Genomic DNA, 17,397 nt, shown 5'->3' on the forward strand with positions numbered 1-17,397 from the left:
TAAATTTTCCTTCCAGCACACCCCCATGCTAGACATTAAGATCCTTTGTTAAATCTCTCAAGTATCAGCCTCTCAACGGAATGTAGATCCAGTCAGATAAAACACTTCTCAGCACACTTTCTTGTCAATAACGTGTCCCTATCTTATTCCTTCTTCTTTTCGGGACTGGGTGTCTCACGATCTTAGCTGGGATTCTCAGACCTTTTCTTGGCAGGCTGCAGCCACCCCTGACATTCATTCTGCTCCTCAAAACCACCAGGCGTGTTCCTGCCTGGGGTCTGTGTATGTGCCCTTCCCCCTGCCCGGAGCTCTCCTCCTTCACACCTCCATGTGGCCCGGTCTTCTCAGCTTCAGCTCTGCATCACCTCCTCCTCCACGGACTCCCTGACGACCTTACCTACTCACACCCTGCATGCCCTAGCACTACTGTCACCTCCTCTAGGAGGCCACCTCACTTTAGCCTCTTGTACAAGTCTCCCTTGCTGCTTTGTTCGAAGCTCTCCTCAGTCTGTCAAAAGCGCGGGGATGGGAGGCGGGAAACCTTGCCCTTCACGCCCGCGAAGCGCTCTGAGGGCAGAGACCAACCCCCCGGCGGAGACCTCGCTTTCCACAGCAGCCCTGCGGCGGAGCGCGCCTTCCAACCAAGGCCCACGACTCGCGGGCGCAGCGCACCTCGCGCCCGCCCCCACCCCGCCGCAGGTGGCGCGCTACCTCTCAACTGGCCCAAGGCCACCACGCATGCTCCGCACCGCCGGCGCGCGAGGTCGGGGGCGGGACCTTGGCGCGCCTGCGCAACTGCTCGGCCCCGGCTTCCGGGCGGCGTCGGCGCGATGCGGCTGAGGGCCAGTGCGGCTGAGTAGCGGCGGCGTGTGGGCGTGCGGGCCGGGCGGGCCGGCTCGAGGACTCGGGTCTCGGGGTTTTTGGGAGCCGCCGGAGGGCGCGGAGAGAGCCTAGGATCGCCGTCCGCCGCCACTCTCTGGCATGTCGGCCGAGGCCTCGGGCCCGGGGGCGGCCGAGGCCCCCCCGTCCCTAGAAGCCCCTAAGCCCTCGGGTCTGGAGCCTGGCTCCGCCGCTTACGGACTCAAGACACTGACCCCGAACAGCAAGTACGTGAAGCTGAACGTGGGCGGCTCGCTGCACTACACCACGCTTCGCACCCTCACGGGACAGGACACCATGCTCAAGGCCATGTTCAGCGGCCGCGCGGAGGTGCTCACCGACGCGGGAGGTACGCCGCGCCGCCCTTACCTGTGTGGTCCCGCATCCTCCAGATCCCCGTCAGCCTTCCGTCGCCCAGTCTCCCCATACCCTCTCGTCTCTCTACCGTCCAGTCACTCATTTCACCTCCCTCCAGCCCCACGTCCCGTCTCATCGCCCCTTTCCCATTCATGATCCCCCTGCTCTCTCAGTCCTTTACTCCCAGCAATAACCAACATTTATGGGACATCACACGCCCCCCTCCAGCAGGTGCTGTGGTAAGTAATTCAACATGTCACTTCAGAATTTTTATTATCAGTCCCCTCCAGTTCTCCCACCCTTTATTCCTCAGCTCGGACGACTTGGGAACCAGCCCTGCTATCAGCAGCACCCTCCGGGCAACCTACATGTTCCTTCCAACTGCCCAGCCTCATGTTTGCCTCTCTACCTCAGCACTGCTAACAACCAGCCTGGAGGAGTTGTCTGTCTCTGTGTTCCTCTGACACAGGTCCCTGTACATTCTAGGGATCCATCTCTAAATGCAGACTGTAGGAAAAGGCTGTTTTGGGGTTTGCCATGGACACCAGAGAGGAGGGTGGACAGTTCTTTGGCAGGTGAACCTTACCTTGGTGGAGTGTTGCCTTCAGGGTTGGGACCCACATGCCCAGGTGGAACTGTATAAAGTTTTTGTGAAGGTGGGGGAAGGTATTCAGAGGGGGTACAACAAGGATTTTAAGAGCAGGAAAATTAAAGTTTGGGAGGTGGAGTTCAGTCTTCAAATATCTGAAGTTGAAGAATTTATTTATTTATTAATCAAGTATTTGTAAAGTGCCAGTTAGTGGAAAATGAGTCAGACAAGGTTAGTTTTATGGACTTTTTTGTGGGGGCAGGAGGAGAATAATAAGCAAATACACGTACAGAAAACACCTGTAATTGCAGATAGTAGTAAGTTCTATGAATAACATAAAGGTTAAAATGGTAGTGAACTGGAGGGTGGGGTGGGTATTTTAATTAAATAGGATGGTCAGGATTAACACTAAAGGTTAGAGTTTGTTGATAAGGTAATCTGTAATCATTTTCTCACGGTGGGAACTTTTTCAGTGTAGAACAGACTTGGAAGGGAATTAATTCTCTGTGTCTACGAATGTTAAAAAGGGGTCTATGGGGAACTCACTGGAGATGTTTTAAAGGGATTTTCTTGGATATGGCAGAGGTTTGAGACAGATCAGTATTCAGACTTGTAGCTTTGGAATCTGTTTTTCATAAAAATTTAGTAGCTCCAGGGACCCCTGCAAAGCCATCCTTCCTTCTGCCTCTCTCCATTCCACCAGGTTGGGTGCTGATTGACCGGAGCGGCCGCCACTTTGGTACAATCCTCAACTACCTGCGGGATGGGTCCGTGCCACTGCCTGAGAGTACCAGAGAACTGGGGGAGCTCCTAGGTGAAGCACGCTACTACCTGGTACAGGGCCTGATTGAGGACTGCCAGCTAGCATTGCAGGTGAGGGGCCCTGGGTCCCACCCGATGCCCATGTCTCTGGAGAGCTGCCCAAGCAGTTAGATACTGGGACGTTAAAAAATAGAGGGGAGGCATATGGGGTACTGTCTGGAGAGGCTGCCTGTGGCCTGGCTGTGACTAGCCATGACCGCAGAAAATTTGGGGGTGCTTTCCTGTGTATCCCTGCTGCCTCAAGAAGGACCTCCCTTACCACCTCATGCCAGGACTGTTGCAGTAGTTAAATGATTGCTCTCTCCTTGCGGCTCCTCCCTGCCTAATCTGGCAATCACACTGCCACCCAAGTGATGATCCTTAAACACAATCACAATTTATTCTCCCCCTTGCTCAGAAATTTTAAATAACTCCCTGTGCCACTAGGAAAAAAAATACCTAAATTTAAATTATAATGACCTCTGTGTTTTGGTCCTATCCTGGGAGGCAGCATTCCACCCCTAGCCAGGTTTTGTTTTTTTTGTTTTTAACTTTTTTTTAGCATGAAATCTTAGAAGCAGAGCTGCTCCTAATAAAACTGGTTGGGGGTTCCACAGCCCCAGCTGCTGGGCTTCTCTTCTGTGGATCTCTTAGGGTTCTGAGGAGAAGAGCTTAGAAAGCATAGCCAGGACCTGTGGGTTAAGTGTCACCTCTACCACAGCTGACTGAGTGACCTTGATTGAGTCATTTCCTACCTCTGGCGTTCTGTCCTCCATTCCAAAAGATAGGGAAACAAGAAAAATAGGTACAGTGTAATGAGTTTTACATAAAGCCTTTTATTCTGTTCTATTTTTACAATGTTAAAAATGTCCTTTCTTTAGTGATACAATATTAATAGGAGATTATGAGAGTTTCTTTTTTGATGCCCTTTATATATTAAGAAGTGGCAACTATGAACAACTTTCTGTTGGCTTGGTGAATACTTACTGGTTCTTGAAATTCAAAAGTATAGAGTTCCTTTGGGCAGTATGCATGTTTTTCAAACTGCATCCCATAGGAAAAAAATGTATTTTATACTTACATATATATAACTTCAGTCAGAGTTTTATAAATACATGCTGATATATTGTTTTCTTTCTTTTGAATGCTCTTTGGGACTCATTAAACTTATTTCAGGACCCATGAATGGGTCACCACTTGGAGTTGGAAAACCATTGAACTAGATGATCTTGAAAATGGGTTCCTGCTCTGTAGTTGTACATTTATCCCGTGTTACCTCATACCCGCTGTGTGTTGGGAGTGATTCTGCTATCTGCTTGTGTGTACGTCTTGTACCCCTGTTCGATACATAGGCGGGACGTTGGGGATGCATCCAAGGTCAAAGAGCCAGCCAGTAAGCCAGAGAGCTCAGATTCAGCCCCAGGTTATCTGACTCCCCAGTGCAGTGCTTTTTCCTCTGCTCCAGTTGCCTCCTTTACCAGGTTTCCCTGACACCGTTCCCATCCTCAGCCCACTCAGAGTTTGCTTGTTCGTGTGGAGGTTTTGGTTTTTGTTTTTAAGATTCAGGTATAGAGAATTGAGTTCATCCTACTCCTCAGTGTGGGGTACTTAATCATCATGGGTCTCTATAAGTCTTTTCTCTTTTTATTTTTCCCCTTTATTCCCAGCCCCTTGCCCACTTCCCTTTTACCCGTAGGTACCCCTCCAGTTCTAATGTTTTGATACATATACTTAGATTATGTTTGTACCTCTGAAAAGCTAAAAGCCTCGTTTTGTATATGTATTCGTTTTAAATTTCCATAAATGGCTTTGAGCTATGGATTGTGTGTTCTGTTTCTTAATTCAACACTTCTTTCAAGATCTATTCATGCTGCTGTTTGTACATTTAGTTCTTTGCTTCTAACTGCTGCACAAGAATCTATGGCGTGTATTCACTGTATTTTATTTATATATTCCCCTGAGGTTGGAGACCTAGATTGCCTCCACCTTCCTTCCCCTGCAAACGGTGCCACCTCCCACCATGAGCATCCTTATATATGTGCCCTTGTGGATCCTGGGCCAGGGTTTCTCGTGTTTGTAGGTGGAAGTGGAACTGCAGGGTCATAGAACACATACAAATGGATTTCAGCAAGTATCATCAGATTACTCTCCCAAATGACTATAGCACTTTATACTCCTGATCAGCAGTACATAACGGATCCCGTTTCTGCATATTCTCAGCAACACCTGGCATCAGCCAGTGTTCTGATTTTGCTAATCTGATTGGTATAGAGTGATCTCATTTTAATTTGCATGCCTCTAATTACTAATGAGATTGAGCATCTTTTCATATGCTTACTTGCTTTTGTGGTTTCCTCTTCTGTGAATTGCCTATTCATATTCTTTACCAAATTTTCTACTGAGTTTCCTATCTTTTTCTTGTTGCTTTGCAGAAGATCCTTGCATATTTTAGTTTAGTTCCTAGGGAGAATTAAGCCCGAAGACATGTATTGTACATAATAAATCTACTTTCCTCATATGCCTCTAGAATGGTACTATTTTCCAATCATCATTGGAAGAGTTGAGAAAATAGGTACTCTATTTATTTGCTGATTTTGAGATTCAGGTGAGGAATCCTAGTTGGGAAAGTCTGTTTCAGATAATTTCTAGTCAGTTTTAGTTGTCGCCAGTATTTTCTCTTAAAATGTCACCTGTCTGTGGCATCTTTTGTTGAATAGAAATCCTTGATTTTTTTATTATAAATAACCATTTGTTATTTTTAAAGCAGTATATGTATGTATTGTAGAAATTTAGAAAACACAGATGATCAAAAAAATAAAAGCTCCAGATACCCTTCCAGGGGTGTGTGTGTGTGTGTGTGTGTGTGTGTATTTGCCAAAATATATATGATCATGCTATATGTGCTGTTTTGTAATTTGCTTTGTTTGTTAATAATTGCTATCTTTCCGTGTCAATAAAATTTCTTCTTATCTAACATCCAGAGTATACACAAATTTCTCCATTTGTTCCAGAAACATCTTTTATGCCTTGTTCATCTAAACCAGGACCCAGTCTAGATCCTTGCATTACATCTGGTTATTATGTTCTCTAAGTCTCTTTCAACCCCAAACCATCCCTTTTTTGCTCATGCTGACTTGTTAAAAAAGACCACCAGTTGTCCTGCACATTGACCCACTTTCCAAATTTGCCTGGTTGTTTCCTTATGATATCATTTGGTTTGGTACTATACCCTGTTCTGAGTTTTCTGTAAACTAGACAGTAGATTTATTTTTTTTTAATTAATTTATTTTTTTTAGTATACTAATCGCTGCACCCAGCATGGGGCTCGAACTCACGACCCTGAGATCAAGAGTCATGTGCTCTTCCAACTGAGCCAGTCAGGTGCCCCAACAGTAGATTTAAAGGCTTGATACTATAACATTTTGATTAGAATATATTTTAGGTAATTTTCTATATTTTATATTGTGTTGAGAGATCCATAATATTGCTAATAGGACCCATCATTAGTAATACTCAGAGTTACCTAGATTCAGGTGGTGATGGTTGGATCCCTCTATTATAGTTACACCTCCTTGTTGCCAACCATAAACTAATCTGTGTGATGTTGTTTAGGCACTGTGTGAGTGGCAATTACTTACCAACCACAAACCAATTGAGAATCCTTACCTGAATCAATAATTTCATTAGGGTTGTAGAGTAATTATAATTCTGTCATTCCTTCAGTTATTACGTGAAATTATTTGTAAAGTCAGTTTCCGTTGTCAACTGGAGAAAATCTTGATTTTGATGTCAAGTTCCTCTTTTTTTTTTTTTTTTTTTTTTTTTGCTTAATGGTATATCCTTGTAGGGTCTTGTTTAAGAAGGTTTTTTTTTTCATTCTATCTACATCTTTTGTTAGCTTTATAGTTTTATCTTTCATATGTGGGTCTGTTAATCTAAATGGAATTCACTGTTACAAATGTGAATTATGAAGGGATTTAACAATTTTTTGTCCTCCAGAGAGTGAGCTAGTTTTTCCAGTGCCATCTACTAAACATTCTGTGGTAGCCTGTGTCCAAGATAGCCACCAGCAATTCTTGCTTCCTCCTTATCCAGGCTCTTGTGTAGTCCCCTCCCACACTGAACAGAGCTGACCTATGTAGCCAATAGGATATTGCAGAAGTGATAGTGTGTGACTTCTAAAGCTAGGTCATAAAAGACATTGCAATTTTTGCCTCTGTCTTGGATCACTCACTCTGGGGGAAACCAGCTGCCACATGAAGACACCCAGTCAGCCCAAGGGAGAGTTTACTAGTGAGGAACGGAAGCCCCCTGTCAATAGCCAGCACACACAGCCGGGCATATGGGTGAACTCTAACAAGCGGATTCTCTAGGTCCAATCAAGTCTTCAAATAACTACAGCCCAGGCCAACATCTGGACTCCCAACTTCCTGAGAGACCCTGACCCAGACCACCCCCAACTAGCCAATCTCAAGTTCCCAACTCACGGAAACTGTGCGATAATAAATGTTTATTGTTTTAAGCTGCTAAATTTGTAGTAATTTGTTACCCAGCAGTGGATAACAGATTTGGTATCTGGGTGGGTTCTGTGGTAACAAAAGCCTGAAACGTACTAGTGGCTTTAGAACTGGGAAGTGGGCACCAGTTGGCAGGACTTTGAGGAGAATGTTAATAAAAGCCTGAAGAGCTTTAAAGGGTCTGTTCATGGAAGCCTGATGACCTCAGAGGAGGCTGCAATGGGGAAAATGTTACTGGAAACCAGTGCAGAGGGAACCCTCATCATGTAGAGGCAGGATTTTGGCAACACTGTCTCTTGCAGTAATGTAGAAAGTAGAAAATGTACCTAATAAACTGGGTGATGTAGCTAAAGAAGTTTCCAGAAAGAATGTTGAAGGAGCCACCGGGTTTCTTGTTGCCAACAGTAAAATAGAAGAGGAGAGGGTAAGCAAGAGGGAACACAATTAAACAAGGAGGCAGGAATTACTGGGTTTGAAAAGTCCCAACCTTTCCAGATAATACATGATGTTACAATTCACAAATGACTTTCTAGCAAAGATCAAATACAGGGCATTCTCAGTAAAACATGGTCTAAAGATGAAGCCGAGGATGTGATTGTAAAAGCCTTTGTTAAGACTTCAGAAACATCCCAGAAGATGCCTCAGAGCACTGTTGATCAAACAACCGTGCTGCCCCTCCGCCGTCTCAGCACACGCCCAAAGTAGAGAGCGTATCTCACAAAGATTTGTGGGTATGACATCTATCCAATGAACTGAACCCCAAGACTCAATGAGTATCCACCCATTAAGTTTTTAAAAGAATTACGTTGGCAGAAAGACTGCCAGCTTGGACAAAAAGTGATCAAGACGGTACAAGAGAAGAGGCCTTTGGGCCCCCAGAGCTCTACAAGCAGGAAACCACGGAGCCGCAAGCATGGACTGTCTTTCATGGAAAAGGAAGGACGATTCAGGGCAGAGCCAAGAGCCGTAAAGAATCATTTCTGGCAAGAGTAGGCATCAGAGAGCTCCCAACATTTGTCCAACTGGATTGCAGAATTTCTACAAAGCACTGACTTTTGTATGCCACCTACCTCCCCCCAAACCTTTTGAACAAGAGTCCCCCACTGATTGTCCTAATGCCTGTTCCACCACTGCATATTAGGTATGTGGGAGAGAGAATTTGTCTCTTTAGTTCACAGGTCTTCAGATCAAGAAGAAATGTACTTAAGGAGCTGTAGTTAAGGAACTACACCCAAGGAGCCTCATCCCCACCTGGACTGACTTAGGTGACGGGATTCTGTACTTCAGGCTGATGCTGTAATGGGATGAGACTTTGGGGATCTTGGGAGGGGGTGAGTGTGCTTTTCAATGGGAAGGATTTGAATCAAAGGGGCCAGAAGGTGGCCTGTGGAGCCAGCCTCCAAGGCAGTCCCCCGTGATTCTTATTCCCTAGTATTCATTCTTTCGTGTAGTTCCCTTTCACACGGAACAGGGCTGACAAAACCAGGTCATAAAAGACATTGAAGCCTACACCTTGCTCTCTCGGATTATTTGCTCTGGAGAAGCCAGCTGCCATGTTGCAAGGACACTCAAGCAACCCTATGGAGAGGTCCAGATGACAAGGATCAGATGTTTCCTGTGGGGAGCCGGCACGAACTTGCCAGCCATGTGAATAAGTATTCTCAGACACAGATCCTCCAGACCCAGGCATGCCTTCAGATTCCTGCAGCACTGGCTGACTTGGCTACAACCTCAAGACAGACCCCTATGACAAAGCGACCCAGCTAAGCCACTCCTGAATTCCTAACCCACAGGAACTGAGATAATAAATATTTATTGTTGCCTTAAGCTGCTAAGCTTGGGGATAGTTTATTACACAGCAATAACCAATACACACTCCATACTTGCCCCACTGTTATGTGATGTCTCCTTTATAAATATCAGTTCTCATATATACATCAGCCCATTTCCAAACTCTCTTTTGTGTTCCATTGGTTTTGTGTTTGTTCCCCAAAACCACACTGTTTTCATTAGTATGGCTTTATAGGATATCTTAATATATGATAGCATCAGTCCTTCCTCTTGGCTCTTTTTTTAAAATGGACCTAAGTAATAATAGACTTTTATTCTTCCATATTAATGTTAGAAAAAGGTCTTTTTTTTAAGATTTTATTTGTCAGAGACAGCACACACAAGCAGGGGCATCGGCAGGCAGGAGAAGCAGGCTCCCTGCTAAGTAGGGAGCTGATGCAGGACTTGATCCCAGGACCCTGGGATCATGACCTGAGCTGAAGGCAGACGCTTAACCGACTGAGCCACCCAGGCGTCCCTAATATTAGAAAAGGTCTTACAAGTTTCTCAAAAAAAAAAACTTCTGGAATTACGGTTGAGAAAAAGATCTGGTTGAGAGAGGTGAAAGGGGTTTGGCATAAAAATTCTGGAAGACAGAAAAGAGGAAAGAAGCTCATGTATCTGGTTCTGCCTCAGACCTCATCCCACCCAACCAGGTTCATTTTTTCAACAGACACTGAGCATCCACTGTATACTAGGCACTCCCTAGGTGAGAAGAGACAGATCGTAAGCAAACATACAACAAAATGAGAAAACGTGAGGACCTCAGTGCTTTGAAGAATGAGCTACTAACGTGTAAAGAAGAAGGTAGAGGACGCTGTTTTAGTCAGGGAGCTTTAGGAGATGGACCAGCACCCTCTGAGGGGTACTGTTTTGAGTTACCTGAATGGCATGAAGGGGCCAGGCACACAGCATCGAAGACCATTCCAGGCAGGGGGAGCAGCAAAGGGTTGGGTGGGCACAAGGAACAGGCCGTGGGTAGGGCTGAAGCCCAGCAAGCCAGGGAGAGTGGTAGAGATGAGCTCAGAGAGGTTGGAACCTGCAGAGAGCTCAGTGGACCACTAAGGAGTCCGGATTGTTCCCCCCAAAGGCAACAAGCAGGTTTGGACGGCTTTTAAGTGGGGGAGTGAGTGACCTTTGTGCTGTTAACCACCTTCCGCTTCTTCTCCAGCAAAAAAGGGAGAACCTGTCCCCGCTGTGCCTCATCCCCACGGTGACATCTCCCCGGGAGGAGCAGCAGCTCCTGGCCAGCACCTCCAAGGTGAGGCCCCTGAGCCCTGTAGGGTGGAGGCTGGGGGCCTCTCCCTGCCTGACCCGCACCCGTCTCCGTGCTCTCCCCCCTCCCCCCACAGCCCGTGGTGAAGCTCCTGCACAACCGCAGTAACAACAAGTACTCCTACACCAGGTGACCGCCAGGGCCTGGGGGGGGGGGGGGCCGCCCTGGGGTGGGGGTGGGGGGCTGGGCTCAGGCACAGCCCTAATGGGGGCCCCCAGGGTGGGGGGGCTGTGGCCACCCAGAGGGACAGAATGCCTACCAGGAAGCAGATTCCAGCTCTGGGTACTGTGGGCAGGTCATCGTCACCCCGGAGGTTCAGCGTGCTCACCGGCAAACTGGGCTCCGGCGGCGAGGATTAGATGAGCATGGCTAGCATTTATTTACTAAGGGCTTTTCCGCAGCAGACGCTGCTTCCCGTGCTTTACACATACTAACGCCCATAATCCTCATGGTTGTGTGGGGTAGTACTATCTCCATGTGACACAGAGGGAACTGAGTCACCAAGAGGTGAAGGAACTTGCCTGGTGTCACTTGGTTGCAAGAAGTGGTGCAGCGAGGATGTTAGGTGAAGCCACTGGGCCCCTCTGCTGTGCGGGTGTTTGCTTGGCAAATGCTGCTTCTCCAAGGCCAGCTGAACCGGACTCCAGACTCGGGGGTGGGGGCGGGGAGGGGGGTGCGGAGGAAGCTCCCTGCTGGGCACTGGGGCCTGAGTGCAAGGTAGGGGGCCCCTGTGCTGCGGGAACAGAGGGAAGGAAGCCAGTGTGCTAAGGCCTCCTGGCCCCCTGGTCCTCAGCACTTCAGATGACAACCTCCTTAAGAACATTGAGCTGTTTGACAAACTGGCCCTGCGCTTCCACGGGCGGCTGCTTTTCCTCAAGGATGTCCTGGGGGACGAGATCTGCTGCTGGTCCTTCTACGGGCAGGGCCGCAAAATCGCCGAGGTGTGCTGCACCTCCATTGTCTATGCCACGGAGAAGAAGCAGACCAAGGTCAGAAGGGGCTCAGGGCCTGGTCAGGGAGGGCTGTGGTGGTGGGCAGCAACCAGGACCCCCCGCCAGAGGCAGCGCAGCAGACCGGGCAGTGGGAAGTCCTGGGAGTCAAGAGCTGCGCTTCCAAGTTCTGGGGTCTCGTGTAACCTTGGGCAAGTCACCTTCCCCATGCGGGTCTCTGTTCCTCTGGTATGAAACGAGTGTTGGATTAGAGTGGGATTCTTTACCTAGCCCATTTGGGTCTCAAGGCTGTCCTGAAGTGGTGTGCAGGTTTGGGAGTGTGTACGCATTTTTCCGTATAGAAGGACCATAGTTGTCGGGGCGCCTGGGTGGCTCGGTTGTTAAGCATCTGCCTTCGGCTCAGGTCATGATCCCAGGGTCCTGGGATCAAGCCCCACGTCGGGCTCCCTGCTCAGCGGGAAGCCTGCTTCTCCCTCTCCCACTCCCCTTGCTTGTGTTCCCTCTCTCGCTGTGTCTCTCTCTCAAATAAATAAAATCTTGGGGGAAAAAAAAAAAAGAAGGACCATAGTTGTTAGAATCTCAGAAGGGTCCATGACCCAAGATAGGTTCTTATAACCTCAGGGCCTTAGAACACACAGGTCTCTAAGAACACGCTGAGTTTGTAAGTCCTGAGTCATTAACCTGGCAGTCATCAGCAGATACTGCTTGAGCACCTCCTCTGCACCAAGCACGGCACCAGGCTTGGAATCCAGGTGAATGAAAGGTCTAGTAAAGTACCAGCCCTCTGTCGTGTCATCTGCTCCCTTCTGACCTTGATATGGAGGAAGTGCCTCAGACCCAGTGCTATTTCATACCTCCCCACCTTTGCACATGCTAGTCCCTCTTCTTGGACTTTTTCCTCATCCCCACCTGCCTAATGAACTTGTGCCTAATCTTTAAGACCCAAGCCAAGCACAGCTTTCTTTGGGACACCTTCGCTCATGAGCTTTCAACCTCTCACAACCCCAAAGTTGGTCATACTTCCTTCCTAGTCTGCAGCGGTCAGGAGGGTGTCACAGCAGCAGCAAGGGGTTAGCTCCTTGAGGGTAGGGCTCTAGCTTTTCTTCCTATCTCTCTAGCACTAGACAGGCGCTTACCATGCAGTGGAAGCTAGGAAGCATTTATCGAATGTATGCAGGAATGAATGACCCAGCTTCCAAGAAGTTCCCACTGTAATTGGGAAGACAGGAAGATAAACCAGTAATGAGAATGCAGCTTGTTAAGAGTTATATTAGCTCTGTCCCTCCAGGCCACACAACACGACACCTCCTCTGTCCCTCTCCAACACCTCCTCGTTTCACCCCTTTCTACTCTCTCCACTGTGCCTCCTTCCTGCTGATCTTCAAATACTGTACTAAGTGCACCCCTGCCCCGAGGCTCTTAGCCTTGCTGTTGCCTGTTCCCCAGACTGCCCTTTCTCTACTTACCCACCTGGCTCCTTCCCTCCCTCCTCTGACTGCTGGTTGAATGTCACCCTTTCAATGAGGCCTTCTCTGAATGCCCTCTCTAAAGTTGTAACGTTTGTGGCCATGACCCTCCCCACCCCTTTTTTCTGCTGTATTTTTTCTTGTAACATTTATCACCATCTGAGAGTTTATATTTGAGTACACGTATGTCTGGGTCCTCCCCCTTGAACGTAAACTTCCTGCAGACAGGAACTTCGTTTAGTTCACTGCTATATTCCCAGTGCCTAGAACGACACCTGGGACGGGGCCGTCACTCAGTATTTGTCAAATGCAAGAACATACCAAGAGACTTGGCAGCAAAGGAGAGAAAAAAAGTAACTCTGCCTGACTTCAGAGCTGGACCTTGAGGGATAAGTATGACTTTGCTGAGTAAAGAATTTGCCAAGGGGTTGGATAGTCCAGGCCAAAGAACCCGTGACTGCAAAGGCTAGGGGGTGCTCCTGTGCAGGAGCAGCTGGGCCGGGGGGCTGTCTGTGTAACTGCATCAGAGGGTAGGAGCTGGGGCTCGCTGGCCTTTTGCAGGTGGAATTCCCAGAGGCCCGGATCTTTGAGGAGACCTTGAACATCCTGATCTACGAGACTCCCCGGGGCCCAGACCCAGCCCTCCTGGAGGCCACAGGGGGTGCAGCCGGAGGTGGTGGGGCAGGCCGAGGGGAGGATGAGGAGAACCGAGAGCACCGTGTCCGCAGGATCCATGTCCGGCGCCACATCACCCACGACGAGCGTCCTCATGGCCAACAGATTGTCTTCAAGGACTGACCTCTGACCTTTCTGTGTTCCTCCTGCCACTGGAACGCAGTTCCTCTCTCTTTCCCTCCCCTTCCCAGACCTTTGCCCCGGCTTTGCTGGCCAAGTCGTGGGTCCTCCTTATGTCCCTTCATTGCATGGTATAGTTCCCTGTGGCCCTTTTCCATTCATTCCCACCTCACTGCTAACAACACGGTATGTTCCAGCCCCTTCCATCAGTCAGAACCCTTCAGAAGGCCTGTTCCCTCATCCCATCCTTGTCTTGCTATCTTCCTCACCAGCTGGTTTAGAATGATTTAGAATTCCCCTTTTCTCTTTCTCACTCTCTTTTTTTAGCACATCGTACATGCCAAAGTGTCAAGCCAGCCCTTACGGACACCCACCATGTTCTGAGCCGCCTCCCCACCCATTGTGCAGGGTAGTTTCCCTCCCTCCTCCTTCCCCCACCAGTCCCCCCCACCCCTTTGACTTTGTACTAGGCTGGCCTGGGCTTGCACCAGCTCAGCCATCTTCTCAATCTATTACATATTATTTATTTTAATTTTCTATTAAATTATTGGAATAAAGTTGAGCTGAGGGTCTGGTGCTGGCTCCGGGGGAGAGGGTCAAGGAGATGGCTTGTGTTAAGGAGGTACTTGGCTAGTTGGATGGGAGAGGACAGGAGCCCCCGCCCCAAGCCTTTTACTGGGCTGGTAGCTGGATGAAGGAGTTAGGAGAGGACTTAAAATCTGTATTTCAGTGTAGGCTGGCCAGTTCCCACCCTCAGCCCCACCCCACCCCCTGCAGCGTAGAGGAGGTCCAGGCTACCACTCAAGCCATCCCTGGGTAGTGCAGCACCTCTCCAGCTCAGGTGTCTGAAGGGAGCCCCTTCCTTCAAGGGTCTGGTGCAAAGACAAAGTCAAGGGCCTGGCGCTCGGCCCCGGCCACGTTGGGGTGCCAAAGGTCCACGATGAAGACCACCCGAGGCCCGTCTTCGGGAGAGCCTAGGGCAAATGGGGATGGAGACAAGAGAGTGGCTGACATTAACTACTTATCTGCCAGAGTACTCACCACATACTCATAACAGCCAGCACTTGGCAATTAAGTGCCAGGCTCTGTTCTAACCCCTTATATGTGTTAACTCTTACTCATCAAAACAAACTGCAAGTCAGTACCATGATTATTCCCATTTTTATACGAAGTAACTGAGGCACAAAGAGGTTAAATAACTTGCCCAAGGTCACACAGCTAGTAAGTGCCAGAGGTAGGACAGGAACCCGGGTGGTCCAGGCCCAGGGCCTTGTTAACCACTTTGCTGTGCACCTCCATGACCTCATTTAATCCCTGCAGTCACCTGCTAAAGAAGGTGGTCGCCCTACTTCACAGGTGTTGGGGGAAGTTATGTGACTTGTTCAAGGTCATGAGCTGGAAGGTGGTAGTGCTAGGACAGGGAGCCAGTTGCGCCTGAATCCGCAGCCTCTATTCCCCTCCACTCAGTCTCTCTTGCCTCCTAACAGAACTGGAGCCCATTACCATTATGAGCCACTGTGTTCAGGAAGGAGTCGTCCACCAGTAGACAGTGTCCCTCAGCCCAGCACTGGGGCTCGCCCCCGACCACGAGCTCACAGCCGGGAGGAATCTTCAGGCCTGTGGAAAGAGATCCAGGCATCCAACACCCCCGCCTCCATCAAAGGGGCCCACCCTATTCAGTCAAAAAGCAGCTTGAAGGTCTTCAAACGCCCCATGTACTGTCCCTCCTTGCTCTCTGGAAGGTGTCCCAGATGTAATTACAATATAGTAGCAGATGAGAGAAGTGCTGGGAGATAAGGGAAAGGCAGTGCAAAGCACAGTCTACTGTTCCAGAGAAAAGGGAAGGCTTCCCGGAGGAAGCGGCATCTCTTCTTGGGCTTCTGCCAATTTAGTTCAAGAACCTACTTACTGTGTGCTCGGCCCTCATTAGTATAAAACTAATAGATCCATTTTGGCCCAAGGACCACAACACAGTAAAGTGCTTTGAGAAACCTGAGCAGCCAACTCAAATGATGGGGAAAAGGAGGACCCCCCCCCCAGAGGAGGTGTGGCACTTGAAAGTGGGAGTCCTGAAGATTGAGTATTTTTCCAGGAGGTGATAGGTGATAAGGAGGAAAGACATTCTAGGCTGAGGATCGAGTGTGGCATCTGCCAGGATCAACCAGAAGGCTCTCCTGATCTGATGTGTGGTGGGAGGGAAGGGGAGGAAGGGAACAGCTGGGAGATAAGGTGAGAAAGAATCTGGACTTGATCCTGAAGCCAGTGTGCTTTGAAGTGAAGGACACATCAAACTGATGGCACAGGAAATGATTTTAGGCAACACAAGGTTTTAAATAACCCTGCATTAAATAACAAAGTTATTTAGGGTAGGGTAGGCTTCAGTCTCAGACTAGAGTATTTAACTAGAATTTTTAAAGCTTTTTTTTTAAGTTTAAATTTGTTTTTATGGGTACTTTCTATTTTAGCGCAAGTAATACTGATTATCATTGTTCTATAAAGATTCCTTTTAAATAAATAAGCGAAACAAAATGTAAGGGGAATCAGTATCAAGAAACATAGTCCAGGTGGTAAATGACCATGGCAAAGCTTATGAAGATGGTTGGCAGGTAATCGAAGCTTAGAAAATGCTGCTGTGGGCAGCAGGGAGTCACGGAAGACTTCCGAGAAGACAGGCATGATCAGAAGCACAGTGTAGAAAGCTCTGGTGGCAGAGAAGACAGTCTGGAGGAGGAATCATGGAGGCAAGGAGGTTGTCTGTAGGCAGCATCTACTTACCCAGATGGCATCTGACCCGGGCATTGGTGGGCCCACAGCGACCCTCAAGCCGGGCCCCAGGCAGGAGGACAGAAAAGCCAGCATTGCCGAAGGTGTTGGCACTCATAAAGCTCCGCAGCCCCCTCAGTGCCCGATAGGCCCCCGGACACCGGCGGCAGTTGCTGGGTTGGCACCGGCCTGCTTGGTACAGCAGGAGCTGGTAGCACCCAGGGGCCAGGGGTGGGGACCAGCCCCGAGGCAGAGGAGTAGTCCCTGAGAAGTCCCAGCTCACAGCCCCGAAGTCCCGCAAAATGGCAGGGAAGCTGCTCTCCAGGAGCTCCACGTCATGCCGCTGGGCATCCCGTGGCACGAAGGGGGCTGAGGGCAGGTCTGGCAAAAAAAGCAGGCCTGGGCGCTGAATGCCCAGGACCCCCGGCCCTCCCCCAGGGCCTGGGCCACCTTGAGCTGCCCGCCTCACCCTACCCATGCCCGCCCAGGAGTAGCGCCTGGCGTAGGCCCGCAGGCGACGGCTCACTAGGCCTTCTGCCCTGGGTCCTTCCCTAGGCTCCCCAGAGCTCCCTGGGCTTGGCCTGCCAGTCTCAGAGCATCCCCTAGGTCCCCCACTGACACTCCCAGCCCGACTCCCAGCCCCGAGAGCCTGCATGTCTTGGGAGCCCAGGCGGTAACAGTACCAGAGGAAAAGGGAAGTGAGGGCTCCGAGGAGCAGGGTGAGGGCTGAGGAGGCCAAGGGCGATGGCCACGCAGGCATGATGGGCAGGGAGGCCCTGACCAGGAGGCCTGGGGCATCTTCCAGACCCCAGTTCCCCTGTCCTCCCAGGTCTCCACCGGTTCCCTCTGTGGCTGCTCCCGGGTTACCCCCTGGGCTGTTTCCCCTCCACATTTCCCACTCTTGGTTCTCTCTCCTGAGGTCTTCTCTTCACCTTCTATCTCCCTCTTTCTCACCTTCTTCAAGTACCTCCCAACCCTCCTTTCTCTGTTTTTCCTTCTATCTCTCTCGCCTTCTACCTCTTCTTTCTCCTTCAACTCTCTCCTCTTCCTTTCCCCTCACCCCCTCTCCTTTCTCCTTCCGGCAGTTTCTCTCCCTCAGCCTCTCCTTTCCCCACCCTCTCTGTCCTTCCCTCTCCTTTCTTCTCTCCTCCCTCTCCTCCCCGCCTCTCTTAGC

General features: G+C 49.4%; 2 protein-coding genes across 2 annotated transcripts; one reads left to right on the forward strand and one right to left on the reverse strand.

The window, feature by feature from the left end:
- Positions 1 to 788: 788 nt before the first annotated feature.
- On the forward strand, positions 789 to 14,005 carry KCTD13 (potassium channel tetramerization domain containing 13). The gene is made up of 6 exons (XM_045875295.3): positions 789 to 1,228; positions 2,529 to 2,698; positions 10,145 to 10,234; positions 10,326 to 10,378; positions 11,043 to 11,238; positions 13,227 to 14,005. Exons 1-6 carry the CDS (start codon positions 982 to 984, stop codon positions 13,461 to 13,463), a joined length of 993 nt encoding a protein of 330 aa, XP_045731251.1. The 5' UTR covers positions 789 to 981; the 3' UTR covers positions 13,464 to 14,005.
- Positions 13,970 to 17,251, reverse strand: ASPHD1 (aspartate beta-hydroxylase domain containing 1). Its single transcript, XM_045875294.3, has 3 exons — positions 16,236 to 17,251; positions 14,964 to 15,077; positions 13,970 to 14,434 (listed from the first exon to the last, which is right to left on the reverse strand). The coding sequence occupies exons 1-3, from the start codon at positions 17,113 to 17,115 to the stop codon at positions 14,325 to 14,327; spliced, it is 1,104 nt and encodes a 367-aa protein (XP_045731250.1). The 5' UTR covers positions 17,116 to 17,251; the 3' UTR covers positions 13,970 to 14,324.
- Positions 17,252 to 17,397: the final 146 nt, after the last annotated feature.

The sequence above is a fragment of the Mirounga angustirostris genome, unplaced genomic scaffold (genome assembly GCF_029215605.1).
Source record: "Mirounga angustirostris isolate CCGP_5_RB_7025 unplaced genomic scaffold, mMirAng1.0.hap1 SCAF_5, whole genome shotgun sequence".
NCBI lineage: Eukaryota > Metazoa > Chordata > Mammalia > Carnivora > Phocidae > Mirounga > Mirounga angustirostris.

Coding starts and splice junctions, on each gene's coding strand:
- KCTD13 (XM_045875295.3), top strand. CDS start 982: ATGTCGGCCGAGGCCTCGGGCCCGGGGGCGGCCGAGGCCCCCCCGTCC. Junction 10,235..10,325: donor TCCTGGCCAGCACCTCCAAG/GTGAGGCCCCTG, acceptor CTCCCCCCACAG/CCCGTGGTGAAGCTCCTGCA. Junction 10,379..11,042: donor AACAAGTACTCCTACACCAG/GTGACCGCCAGG, acceptor CCTGGTCCTCAG/CACTTCAGATGACAACCTCC.
- ASPHD1 (XM_045875294.3), bottom strand. CDS start 17,115: ATGTGGAGGGGAAACAGCCCAGGGGGTAACCCGGGAGCAGCCACAGAG. Junction 15,078..16,235: donor CCGGGTCAGATGCCATCTGG/GTAAGTAGATGC, acceptor CTCTTTCCACAG/GCCTGAAGATTCCTCCCGGC. Junction 14,435..14,963: donor GAACACAGTGGCTCATAATG/GTAATGGGCTCC, acceptor CATTTGCCCTAG/GCTCTCCCGAAGACGGGCCT.